The following is a 12,672-nucleotide window of genomic DNA, read 5'->3' as shown; positions in this document are numbered from 1 at the left end:
TCAAGGGCACTTCAGTCATGGTATTGAAGGTGGAAAGAGCGCTGTTTATTCACAATCCCCACCTTCAATTACTGCTGGTGCGGGAACATTTTATTTACAATAAACAGTTATACAAGATGCTTTATAATTCTGATATATGTGAATCAACACTAAAAAGTAAGTAGAAGCATAATTATAAAGAAATTCCAGGCAATGCATGTAGATTCAGAATTAATGTCTTTAACAAACAAAAAATTACTGAAATACAAACAGTGATGATTTCCAGTGTGTTATTTTCCATTGCCACAATGACCTGTAAGTAAATTATTTCCTATAAAATCATTCCTATTTGTGCAGCTTATTTCACATGTTATTGTACAACTATGAGAACAGACTCACTTTTATCAGCATTCACCTTCTGGATCACCCGTTTAGGGGTTTGAGACCAACGTAGAGTCACGTTTGTGAATCCTTTGTCAGCCAGAACAGATCCCAACTGAAAACAACATATTCATACTAAACTGATCAGACTGAAATATAACAATATGCTCAAATATTCATAGAGACTTTTATCGTACCACTGTAAACCCTGATTAAAACAATGCCATTATATCCCTCACAAAGCAGCTCTGGAGTGATATCAACTTATCTTACAAAGTATTTGGTGATTTTGCTGAAATAACTTTAATTTTATATACGATCAGTAAAATCTTCACTAATAATGAAGGTTTCATATAAATCTCCAAACGCACAACAAGACTTAAAAAAGTCTACAAAGACATTTAAGCATTTCACTTAATTTCAAAAGCATCTCAACTTCAGGACTAAGAGTGTCTGTTTTTCAAAAGAGAGAAACCAAATGAGAGCTGCTGATATTTTAATCGCAACAATTGAAATTTTTTTTTTTCTCTCACCTGTTTCAAAACTTTTTCTCTCAATGAAGGGTCAGTTAAATCAACTCTGGAGTTAAACTGCATCTTTACAAATGATCTCTTTAAAACTGGACCTAAACAAAGATACACAGATACATGTGATTTAGTGAAGGTTGCTTTTATTAAAACATATTAATGCTTCTTACTGTTTTGTTGACAAAATATGTGGCAGTGTTACACCTTGTCCATAAACCTCCACCTCACACAGAGTGAGTATCTTCATGTCTCCAGGAATGATCAGATTCACATAACGTCCCTCCATCCCACCACATGAGTAGTTGTAGGACTCACCTGCTGGAATAGCAGGAATAACAGCACATCTACAGACAGAGAGAAAGAATATAGAAATACTGTCATATCTGCATTAATCCTTCACATTTGTGCTCAATGTCTCTCATTCTGTCAAACTTAAGTTTCTCACATGGGATTGTCATTGCCGTTGTTCTCCAAAGAGTTTCCGATGCGAATCTCCGCTCTGTTTATTTGTCCTGCACAGCAGTCGTTTCTGTTAGTGACGACCACTTTACTAATTTTGTACACATCACGCAGATCCAGCCTCCACCACGGGTTAGACTCATTAAGGGTTGATGAGCATAACGGATACTGCTGGAGACCTCGATTACTATCAATGGCCTTTTCAGCAAACCAGCTCATAAATGTTGATGACTGTGTAGTGGCTCCATCCACTGCCACATTTCCTAATAAAATTTATGGGAAATACTCTACTCAGGTTGATTTTATGAATATACTTGAGTGAAGTTCAAGCTTATTTTTAAGTATGCAGTATGTATACTAATATAGATGTAGTGGTAGTTTACTTGTAAATGTACAGTACTGTGTGATATCAGCTTGGGGACATAGTGAGTGTCGATGAAATATGTAAAAATTATGGCTCTTCCCACAATAGCACTTTCATGCAAGGTGTAATTTATCAGCCCCGAGGGCATATAAAAAAAGCCCATGAGTGATGGCGTGAAGAAATATATATAGTGTAATAACTAAATACAAAGTGAAAAAGTAACAACAAACTATATATATATATATATATATAAACACAATGGGAGAAAATGCAAATGTTAAGGTGGATTTTTCCTGCTAAGCCACTGTGGAAATGCAATACTTCATTATGGAACATACAGACCCTTGAATCTCCCCCTCTTGGCACCGACCCTGCTCCAGTCTCAACCACATTCAAATTAACACACTTTCAAAGAATTACAGCCACAATGACCAACACAAATAAATATACTGACATATATGTGAAAGAGGAAGAAAAATGAAAAAGCCTTTTGTTTTTGAGTAATAAACAAATGATGTGACATGCTGAATGAGGAGAGAGCAGATATAATAATCACATAGTTTGAAGCTGCAGACAGAAAATTAACATTAAAGCAAAGCCTCTCTTTCACAGCTCTCTGCTCCGTATCTGAATGTGTTCAGCGTCAATATCACTTTATAAATGAGAACAAGACCTGGACTGAAGCTCAGAGATACTGCAGAGAGAAATACACAGATCTGGCCACCATTGACAACATGAACGACATGAATGAGCTGAACAAGAGTGTGAATAATAAAGGTTTTCAGTATGTCTGGATTGGGCTGCAGAAGACGGGTCGTGATAAATGGCAGTGGTCTTCAGGTGAACCTGCGCTCTATCTGAACTGGGGAGATAAACCACCAGATGGCAGAGATGATTGTGCTATGATGTTAAATGGACAGTGGCATGATTTGCCATGTAGCAATAACCGACATTTCATCTGCGACAACAGTGAGTACAAACACCTAATGTAATAAACATTAATTTAACAAAAGATACTTCATATGAAAAAAAACAACAAAAACAACAAAAAAAAAAAAAAAAAAAAACACATGACAATTGTATGTGTATAGTGTAAATATAATAATAATAATAATAATAATAATAATAATAATAATAATAATAATAATGAAAACCAAGTCAAGTCAAATCTACATTGTAATGTTGTGGCAGATACATCTGACAAACCATTGTTAACTAAAAAAATAAAAATAAACAGAAAGACAAAAAAAGCTCTATATGTAAGATCTCATAGTAATATTCATAATCATAACAAACAAACCAAAAATGCTAATGCTAAGAGTGAGGAAATAATTTCTGTGACACGTTTAATCATGTCTTGAATTTCACTGAAAACATTCTTACAAATTTTTATTATTCTTTAGATAAAGGTTAAAATAATTTGGACAACATAAATATTATTTATTAATTAATTTTTTATTTTATTTTCTCATTACCTTTCTCTCTCATGATTCTTCAAACTCTCATGCTTTACATATATATTTGCATTTATACAGGATAGAGATAAACATGTACAACACAACCTCACAGCCACACTTCACACTTTTATCAGCTTTTCTTCAGCATGTGTCCTTATTACAAACTGGTATAAATTACTTGCCATTAAAGGCTTTCAGTTATAAACTTAACTACAAGCTTATAACCTTACCATTAAATTATCTGTTTATAGTGTAAGTGTTTGAAAGATACTTAAGCATTGCTTTTGTTTTTCTTAAAGCAAACACAGGACTCGTCCTTGTCAATCAGATGATGCATTGGACAGACGCTCAGAGTTACTGCAGACAGAATCACATTGATCTGGTCAGTGTGAGAAACCAGAATGAGAATCAACAGGTTGAGAAGTTCATTAGTGATAGACAGTTATCTGGATCATATGTCTGGATCGGTCTGTTCAGAGTCAGTGTCTCATGGCAGTGGTCAGATCAGAGTAACTCCTCATTCAGATACTGGAACACTGGTGAACCTAATAATGTTGGAGGTGAAAACTGTGCAGCAGTCAGTCAGAACACCCGGGGACAGTGGCTTGACGACCCTTGCAACAAACATTATCCTTTTGTTTGTCATGAAGGTGAGTAGATCCTCATAAACACACACAATCCATCCATCATCTCTAGATCTCTTGAAGGTCACACTACATGTCTGACATGACAAATTCATGTTTGTTCTGCATGTTGTTTTTGATCAGTCTTTCTTTTTCGTTTCCAGATAAACTGATTCTGATCAAAGAGAATCTGATGTGGTCTGAAGCTCTGAGATACTGCAGACAGAATCTTGTGGATCTGGTCTCAGTTCACTCAGAAGAGATTCAGCATGAGGTGATAAACGTGGTTAAACGGGCGTCTACTGCGGCGGTGTGGTTGGGTTTACGTCACTTCAGTATTTTGGGCATCTGGTTCTGGGTGAGTGGAGAGACCGTGTGCTATCAGAACTGGGCTCCAGGGAACGGCACATCAGAGGAGGACTGTGAACACACAGTGAGATCTGGAGCAGTTCAGTCTGGAGGAGATCAGCACTGGATCAGCCGTCCTGAAACTGACAAACTCAACTTCATCTGCAGCAGATATTAAGACTGAATGGATATACTGACATTTAATTTAAAATAACAAAAGCTTGTGTGTTTCCTGTTGATATTCTGTTGGTCTCTTTGCTCCATTTTAAGAGCCTCACTGGCCAAAACTGCTCTTACAGATGTTTTCAACATATGCTTTTTGTTATTTAGTAACTTCAGAATTATGAGACAATCATCTGCCAATTTTATTTTTATGAGGAGTCATATGGGCATCATATTTACTCATTAGAGAAACCCTTGTCTTGTTTTCTTTCAGTTTCATCATAATAATGTGTGTGTACAATTAAATTCATTAATGTAACTGAAAAGTATCTTTTTTTTTTTTTTTTTTTTAATTTATGTGTGTTTTAAGAATCGCTGGTGTGGCTACTTATTTCTCTTATATTTGAACACTTTTATGTATTATAATTAAATCTTTAGAAATGACTGAATGTGATTCTGTGAGCAGCAGCTCTTGAAAAGAATATTGTACTGTATTATGGCGCCACCTAGAGTCATGCAGGTGTCTGTACACTCATCTGATTCTGCTTTCAGTTTCTAATGTTTGGACATAATGTTTCACACGTCCTGAGCTAACGAAAACTGTGCGCACACACAAAGTTACACGTACACAAATACACTTATATGTATAAATGGCACATTCATTTTTCATTTTGATCAAACTGAACACCGCTAGCCTTCACTGGAATGGACCTTTGTCCCATTTCCGGGTTTCTCATAGCGGAAGTCGTCATAGTTGGGTAAAATCCGAGAGCAGTGAATAAGAGAGTAGCACAAATATATATATATATATATATATATATATATATACATATATACATATACATATACATATATATATATATATATATATATATATATATATATATATATATATATATATATATTTGCATTCACATTTGCTCAAATAGCAAAAGAAAAACTACACCATAGTGTTTTCATGACTTTCAATCAAAGGAAAAAAAATTGAGAGAGACTGATAGTCAGAAGAGAGAACAATGTCAAATTTACCGTCCCTCCCATAGACGGGGCATTAGAAACACCCTCGTATAGCGTTAACTAATTTTTTTTTTTTTTTTTGTAACTTGATAAAAAAGGTGGTATAATACAAAGTGTATATGATCTCATCAGTAATAATCAAATAGCAATAATGCTGAGAAGAACCCATAACTATGGTCTGAAAACTTTCAGATACTTAAAGAACACTTATTTTAAATAAGTGATTGTTTAGTAGCCTGTTTATATAATAAAAAATAAAGTTTGCATAAAATAAATTTGATATAAATTTGATATAAACTGAGAATGTGATGCATAGTGATATTGAAAATGAATCATGAAACCAGTGAAGATTCACACCCCTAAAAACTATAAACAAAAAAAACAAAAACAAAGAAACTGCAATTTTGGTTAAAATGTAAGATTGTAAAGATGCATTGATGCATTTGTACAGCAGAAGAATTAATTGGGGGTAAATGTAGATCAAACGATTATAGATCAATAATCGTTTTGGAATCGTATCGTGACTCCCAGAAACATTCGTCCAAACAAATTAAATATAAAGCTTTTATTTAGCAAAGAAACATTTTTAGCTTTCACAACAATACAAAATTATAACAATCCAAACAAAATAATGACAAAATAAAGCATTATAAATATAATACACTTAAATATTATGATGGAATTTAACAGCTTAAGATAATAAAAATATAAAAAAGAAAAAAAAAAAAAAAAGATTTTTAAAAGATATAAATCTAATACAAATCAAGAGCAGCACACATTAAAACATTATAGATAAATCACAATGTAATGTATTCTATTAAACGAGCTCATGCTCTCTCTGTAACAAGCCATTGTCATAAATTCAATATAATAGTTAAAATAAATGACTGACTTTGTCAAAGATGAGAAAAAGGAAATGTTGTTTTGGAGGTTTTTTTTTTTTTTTTTTTTTTTTTTTTTTTTACCATTGCTGCCCGTATTTTCCAATCGCTTTTCCAGATTTCAAAACTCCTCCTCAGTTTGTCCAATTCTTCTGAGTGTTCACTGTATAAATTAATAAATTAAATTAGATTAATCTTTGCCAAAGCTGTTTTTGTTCTGTTGTTTGCTCTTTCGCTTTCTTATGTGCTGTTTTAAAAATCGCTTGAGTTTGTAAATACGTACAAATGATAAACTTTCACATTATTATCTATTAAATTTTGCATTTAATCCTCTGATCACATGCGTGCTGAACTGTGGGGCCTAGTCACGGATCACTAACAACTACAATCTGCTCAACCTACGCTAAAATGTACGGTTCCTACACATGATAACAAATAATATATATAAACAATGAACACATGTCAAAATGAAAACACAGGTACTTACAAGACCAAGTAGGAATGTCCTTTATCATTTGTTGTTTGCCCGTTGCTCTCTGATAGGTAAACTTTGTGCTCTCTGGTGTAAAAACAAAATTCAAAATGGCGGAAATGATTATCACAGGATCTTCTTCTTCTTACTTGTTTTTATTGGCAGTTCGCAGTCTTAAATAGAGCATTACCGCCATCTACTGTGGGCGATGAATCAGAGACTTGTATATCCCTATTCCCAGACCATTAGGACTCAGGCTTTCGATGTTGCTGCGTGTTCAGCTCCTCCATCTACAGCCCAGGTCCCTTCCAGCCCAGGAACAAGGAATAATAATAATAACAGTAATAATAATCTTTATATTATATGAATTAACTGAGTCCTTTTTAGAAACAGTAATAATAGACTGTAACTTCTTACTGGATTTAAAAGTTCTTTTAATGTTAAATGCTGCTTGCCATTTTTTTTTTTTTTTTTTTTGTAGTACAAGTTCTTCAGTTAGTTTCCTTCTTCTTCAGTATATCTATTGCACTGAATGAGGACCTGTTCAGCTGTTTCTCTGATTCCACACCAATCACACAGCCCTGTTGAATGTTTTCCTATAATATTTAATGTTGAATTAAGTCCTGTATGTCCCAGCCTTAGTTTTGAATGAACACAATCTTCCTTTCTACTCCCTCTTGAATTCCTTCCTTTACTTACCATTGATTGTACTGAATGAAAATGCCTGCCCTTTTGTTCATTATCCCAATAAGATTGCCATTTTTCAGTTATCTTCTTTTTAATTATTAACCAAGTTCGGTTTTACTATACAGAATGTGCATATGAAGATTTCAGATGCAAAACCAGCTAAAAGCCATCTCAGTCAAAAATGAGATAATGATACAGAGTGAATGCTCTCGACACATATTATACGTCCATTAAATACTTTTTCTTCAAACTCGCTAAAATACCAGCCTCAGCCCAATCAGAAGTATAGAAACCTATACATCTGAGCCTGATAAAAATGCATTTTTTAAAGAAAGACGTCATATGGATTTAGCTGGTTTTGCATCTGAACTCGTCATATCTATACATTCCTTTGCCATTGCCCGTTTTGCTAAACGATCAGCTTCCTCATTTGCTGCCACTCCTGTATGCACCGGAAACCACAAGAACTGAACTATCTTATTGTTATGAACTATCTTATGATGCAACATATACAATAATTGAAGGATCTCCAAGACAATGTCTTGTCTAGTTTCAGACTGTTGAGCGTCCAAGCACAGTAAGGCTGAACTTGAATCTGAGCATATTAGTGATTTGTTTAATCCCATTTTAACATACTGTAACCAATGCTGTAATCGCTAGCAACTCTCCGGTAAACACTGATACTTGATTTGATATTCTTTTCCTTCCTGACACTTTTAACCTTGGGACGGTGTATGCTGCTCCCACTCCTTAGATTCGTCTGTGTTTATCAGCGGATCTTGCAGCAGCTGTAAAGAAAAAAGAAAAAAAAAAAAAAAAAAGAAAAAAAAAAAAAAAAAAAAAAAAAAAAAAAAAAAAAAAAAAAACACTGTCAAGTCTCGCATTGCCAGTAGTCATGTCTCAGTAGGGCTACAATTGCCATCTAGCGGTTGGGAATTCTAATTGCATTTTTATTTAAAAAATGAAAGACAGTCAAATAATATCGTGTAATGTGTATGGATGATTTAACAGCTTATTGGATGCATGATGCATCATATTATGAAATGCAAATAAACGTTTGAAACATTTAAATTAGCATTATTTTTGGCATATTAAATAATGATATTAAATAAATAAATAAATAAATAAATATACAATAATGCTAATTTAAATGTTTCAAAAGTTTACTTTTGCGAAAATTACATTTAAACTATTTTAAGACTACTTTGGCCATGCTCATCGCTGGTCTGATACTGGGCTATAGCCAAGCCGTTCGATTACAAAATTCGATTACTGATTGCCTCGATTTCACTGGGTGGGCTAAAAGGAGACTAAAAGTAGCCCGTCCAATTCAAAGCTAAATTGTGGCTACATATAAACCATGTCATCAAATTCACATCTTTGTAGATATTATTGACACTGCGAACATGATAGTGTATCAACCATCTCATTCGCTGCCTGGCCAAAAACTACAATCAGTTTTGACTATCAGTGGACTACAAGCTAAACCGAGGCTACGCTCAGGCTAGGCATAGAAAAGGTCAAAGAAATGAAACCAAACACCTTGTAAACGCTGTTCACTTTGCATACATGATGGAATCACGTTATTAAAAAAAAAAAAAAAAAAAAAAAAAGGTCAAAAAAAGTATCCAAACCAGAGTTATTTGGTCTAGAAGAGGGTTGCACATAGCCGGACTAGATCAGGTCTATAGTTAACCGAGACGGTGAAATGACGGCTATTGCTTGAAAGGGGTTTGAGTGATAAATAATCATTGTCTAACCTGATGAAAAAAAAAAAAAAAAAAAAAAAAAAAAATCTTTAATATTATCCATGTTATGTTTCAACTTTTACGTTTGGTCATTAATTTTTAAATGCAGTATTATGCAAACACATCTCGACATGAAAGACCCGCAACTGGCAGATCAACGTGCCGCTTCATTTCTCTCCAACACGGTAGGAAATCAAACTGAACGAAATGCGGATGATGTTAACTGTGACAAGATGATTGACAGGGCAGTTTAAACAGTGACAGCATGCACGTAACTAAGCGAGCGTCCTTTAAAGACACGGCTATGAAGATTTTAAGCCATTAAAGGCTATTGTTTACTTTGAAAAAAAAAAAAAAAGACACAGCTATAGAAGACCATCACAGTCTCTTCGGCGGCCATATTTGCAACGCTATGCAGCTCATCCAAGACCAAAGGTGCGTTCACGCCATATCGGAATTCCCGTAATTACGAGATTCCATCTTCTAAAAAGCGTTCACATCCTCGTAGAACTCGTAATTACAACTTGCGAACTGGGAGTCTTCTGAGAGCTACGACTTGTACCACATGACCGCTGTACCACCTGACCAACGTAGGTTCTGTTTAGCCGTTGATAGTGTTGCCATAGAAAAGCATAATTCCGAGTCTGAGGACGTGAACAGCTCCGAGTAGAACGTCACATGTTGTCATCTCGAAATTTCCGTAATTAGGATATGGTGTGAATGCAGCACAAGTCCTATCTAAATGAATTGGGGAATCCTGAAGTCTCAAAAACTCCATACCCAGTAGTAGTGTAAAAAGAACAGCAATCCAGCAACTTTAAAAATTGTGCCATGTATATACAAATAATAATAATAATAATAATAATAATAATAATAATAATAAAAAAAAAACTTTAAAATTTAAATTGTGAGTGTTGACATTTATGTTTTATGCACATGCATGTAGCGTACTCAATATTTTGGCAAATGCATTGAGAAATGTTTCAAGCGCTGAACCAGAGAGAGCTCTGGTCAAGTTAAGCTTTATGTTTGAACAAGCTTGACGAGAAGGATACATGGTATAGGCTACATTTCTGTGTTGCAAACATTAAATAGTAACTAAAGTATTGAGATAAATGTTCATTAGAGCCCTGCACAGGGCTCATATATGTGAATTTCCATTGTGCACGGTTTACTTTTCTGCTCACTTTGCCTTCTTTTTTTTTTTTTTTTTCCTGTCTACTTCATTAACTAGCATTTTCATCTGATTTGACTTTACCTCATTGGCCCTGCAGGTGTCTATCCCTTTTTGCAACATGAGGTCTGCCTTACACAATAGTCATGCATGACGTCTTTGACAAACATTGACGTCTTTTATCCTGCGTACGATTCTATCCCTGATAAGCGAATTCAGTCTTTCGCCTTATGTTTAAGATCTATGACGTTGTTACGAGCCCCTGCTCTTTCTTTTCCTGTTTTCTTTCCTAAGTGCAGCTGCTAAATGGATGGGGGCGGAGACTAGTAAGAACACCTGAAGCCTCTGCCTACTTAAGAGCTGCTGGTGGCACTTCAATGGCGGCTTGCCATAGGAACACATTTTTGTGTTTGATTTTGTGTTTTTTTTTATTATTCTCTTTTGTTCAAGGATGGTGAGTGATTGTTTGTTTAGTTACTACAGAGTACATAGAAAGCATAGGTAAGTGAGCTGACCCGAAAGATTTTGTTGTGTTTGATTTCTTCCTCGGGAGATAGGAGGTTTTTTTTTTTTTTTTTTTAAACTCTTGAGGAAGTTGTAGTTTAAACTATAGCTCACCAGTCTTTGTTAATGATTTGTTTTTGTTTAAATACATTTCTTGCTGTTTCTATTTTTGGTCCTGTTCGTTTTATTTGTACAATAAAATCTTAACTTTATGCCCTGGCCACTGTTACATTTGTTTAGAATGGTTTTCTTATGTTGGGCCCTAAATGGGTCATAACAGACGTATGCTTCAGTTGTTTCTCCTGAACCTTGAGGTTTTTTGAAAATCATGGCGAATATATGCCAGATTCTTTCTTTTGAATTTCTTTTTTAGTTCCTCAATTCACTTCTCACTCTGTGAGCTGGAATGTGTTGTACATTTAATGGCTTCTTCACCCACAATATGAAGATGAAGGTGGCTTACTGCATTGTTCCTGATTTCTTTGACCGCTAGCAATGAGGTACAATTCAAGGGGGTTCAGTCTTTTAGTGAAATCGACTGCTGATCACATCACACAGGTACAGGTAGCAAACTAATACATAATACATGACAACCCGAATCCAGAATGTCTGTGCTTTTCTCCTACCACCCATAAAAATCCCCAGCCAGATTATCAACACTGTATTCTTTTCTGACAAACACCAAGGTGGTGTGGTAATTTAATTGCTGTCCGAATCCACATCTCTTGAGTCTACAAGAAGAATTTGATTCAAAATTCAGTGCTTAAATGTTTTGTTGACCTTTGCCGAACAGTGTACAGTAACTGTTGCACTTCACTGTAATTTGCATGCATATTTATTGCTGAAATGCTGGAAAGTATTTACAAGAACAGTATTTCATAACTGCTCCACCACAGTGAGTGGGAGCTGTTAAGAACAAAAAGAAGAAAGAGAAAAAAATGTATTTTAAATGGGTCATTATTATGGCAGCAGCATGTATGCAATACAATATAAAAATATGTATTATATGCAATTATATACATTTAAAAATATAATCCAAGCAAATTTATATTTACTTTATGTAAATAAGAGGCTGCATTAACTCTTTATATTAACTGCTAAAAAAACACAAAAAGTTAATTTACAAAAGTTTATTTTCGTCAGGGAAATTGTTAGCAAATAACAGTTACCATTGCACATGAAAAGTAATGTGATGAAGGCAAATCTAACCACGACTATGAATTTATGTATTTATCCTCACCTGGACCTCTCATTTATATAGTATTTTTCCAGGTAACTAAGCAGAAAAGTAAGGCACCACCTGCTCCTACATCATGAAATGGCCGGACGTTTCATTTAAATAGCAAAACAATTCAGTGTACAATATATGGATATTAAAGTAAGAATAAAATAGCCTATGACAGTGAATACACAACTGAAATATTCAAATTAATTACACCTGTGGGTTGTGTGAATGTACATTTAACATTTCTTTCATTATTTTCATTGTATTTATTACTATCTGTCTCTGTGTTTTCAATACACAGTTACACAAGATGCCATATAATTCTTAAATATGTGAAGCAACACTAAAAGGAAAGTAAACAGAAGTGAATTAAATAATGTTGTAATTTTAAGCATAATTGTAAAGAAATTCCAGGCAGTGCATTTAGAATCAGAATTAATGTCTTTAACTAGTAGTCAGATAAAGACAGTGTTGATTTCCAGTGTGTTATTTTCCATTGCCACAATGACCTGTAAATAAAATATTTGCATATTACAACTAATATCAAATTTAGAATCATTCTCATTTGTGCAGCTTGTTTCATATGTTATTGTACAGTTATGGGAACAGACTCACTTTTATCAGCATTCACCTTCTGGATCACCCGTTTAGACCAACGCAGAGT

General features: G+C 34.4%; 2 protein-coding genes across 2 annotated transcripts; one reads left to right on the top strand and one right to left on the bottom strand.

The window, feature by feature from the left end:
* Positions 1–234: 234 nt before the first annotated feature.
* Positions 235–1,873, bottom strand: LOC127158667 (fucolectin-like). The gene is made up of 6 exons (XM_051101704.1): positions 1,747–1,873; positions 1,333–1,609; positions 1,092–1,231; positions 894–985; positions 379–475; positions 235–292 (listed from the first exon to the last, which is right to left on the bottom strand). The coding sequence occupies exons 1-6, from the start codon at positions 1,871–1,873 to the stop codon at positions 270–272; spliced, it is 756 nt and encodes a 251-aa protein (XP_050957661.1). The 3' UTR covers positions 235–269.
* On the top strand, positions 1,872–4,369 carry LOC127158666 (macrophage mannose receptor 1). Its single transcript, XM_051101703.1, has 4 exons — positions 1,872–1,875; positions 2,323–2,679; positions 3,467–3,706; positions 3,955–4,369. The coding sequence occupies exons 1-4, from the start codon at positions 1,872–1,874 to the stop codon at positions 4,314–4,316; spliced, it is 963 nt and encodes a 320-aa protein (XP_050957660.1). The 3' UTR covers positions 4,317–4,369.
* Positions 4,370–12,672: the final 8,303 nt, after the last annotated feature.

Source organism: Labeo rohita, unplaced genomic scaffold, assembly GCF_022985175.1.
Source record: "Labeo rohita strain BAU-BD-2019 unplaced genomic scaffold, IGBB_LRoh.1.0 scaffold_1627, whole genome shotgun sequence".
Taxonomy (NCBI): domain Eukaryota; kingdom Metazoa; phylum Chordata; class Actinopteri; order Cypriniformes; family Cyprinidae; genus Labeo; species Labeo rohita.
The sequence above is the reverse complement of the archived record's forward strand: the minus strand, read 5'-3'. Positions and strand labels throughout refer to the sequence as shown.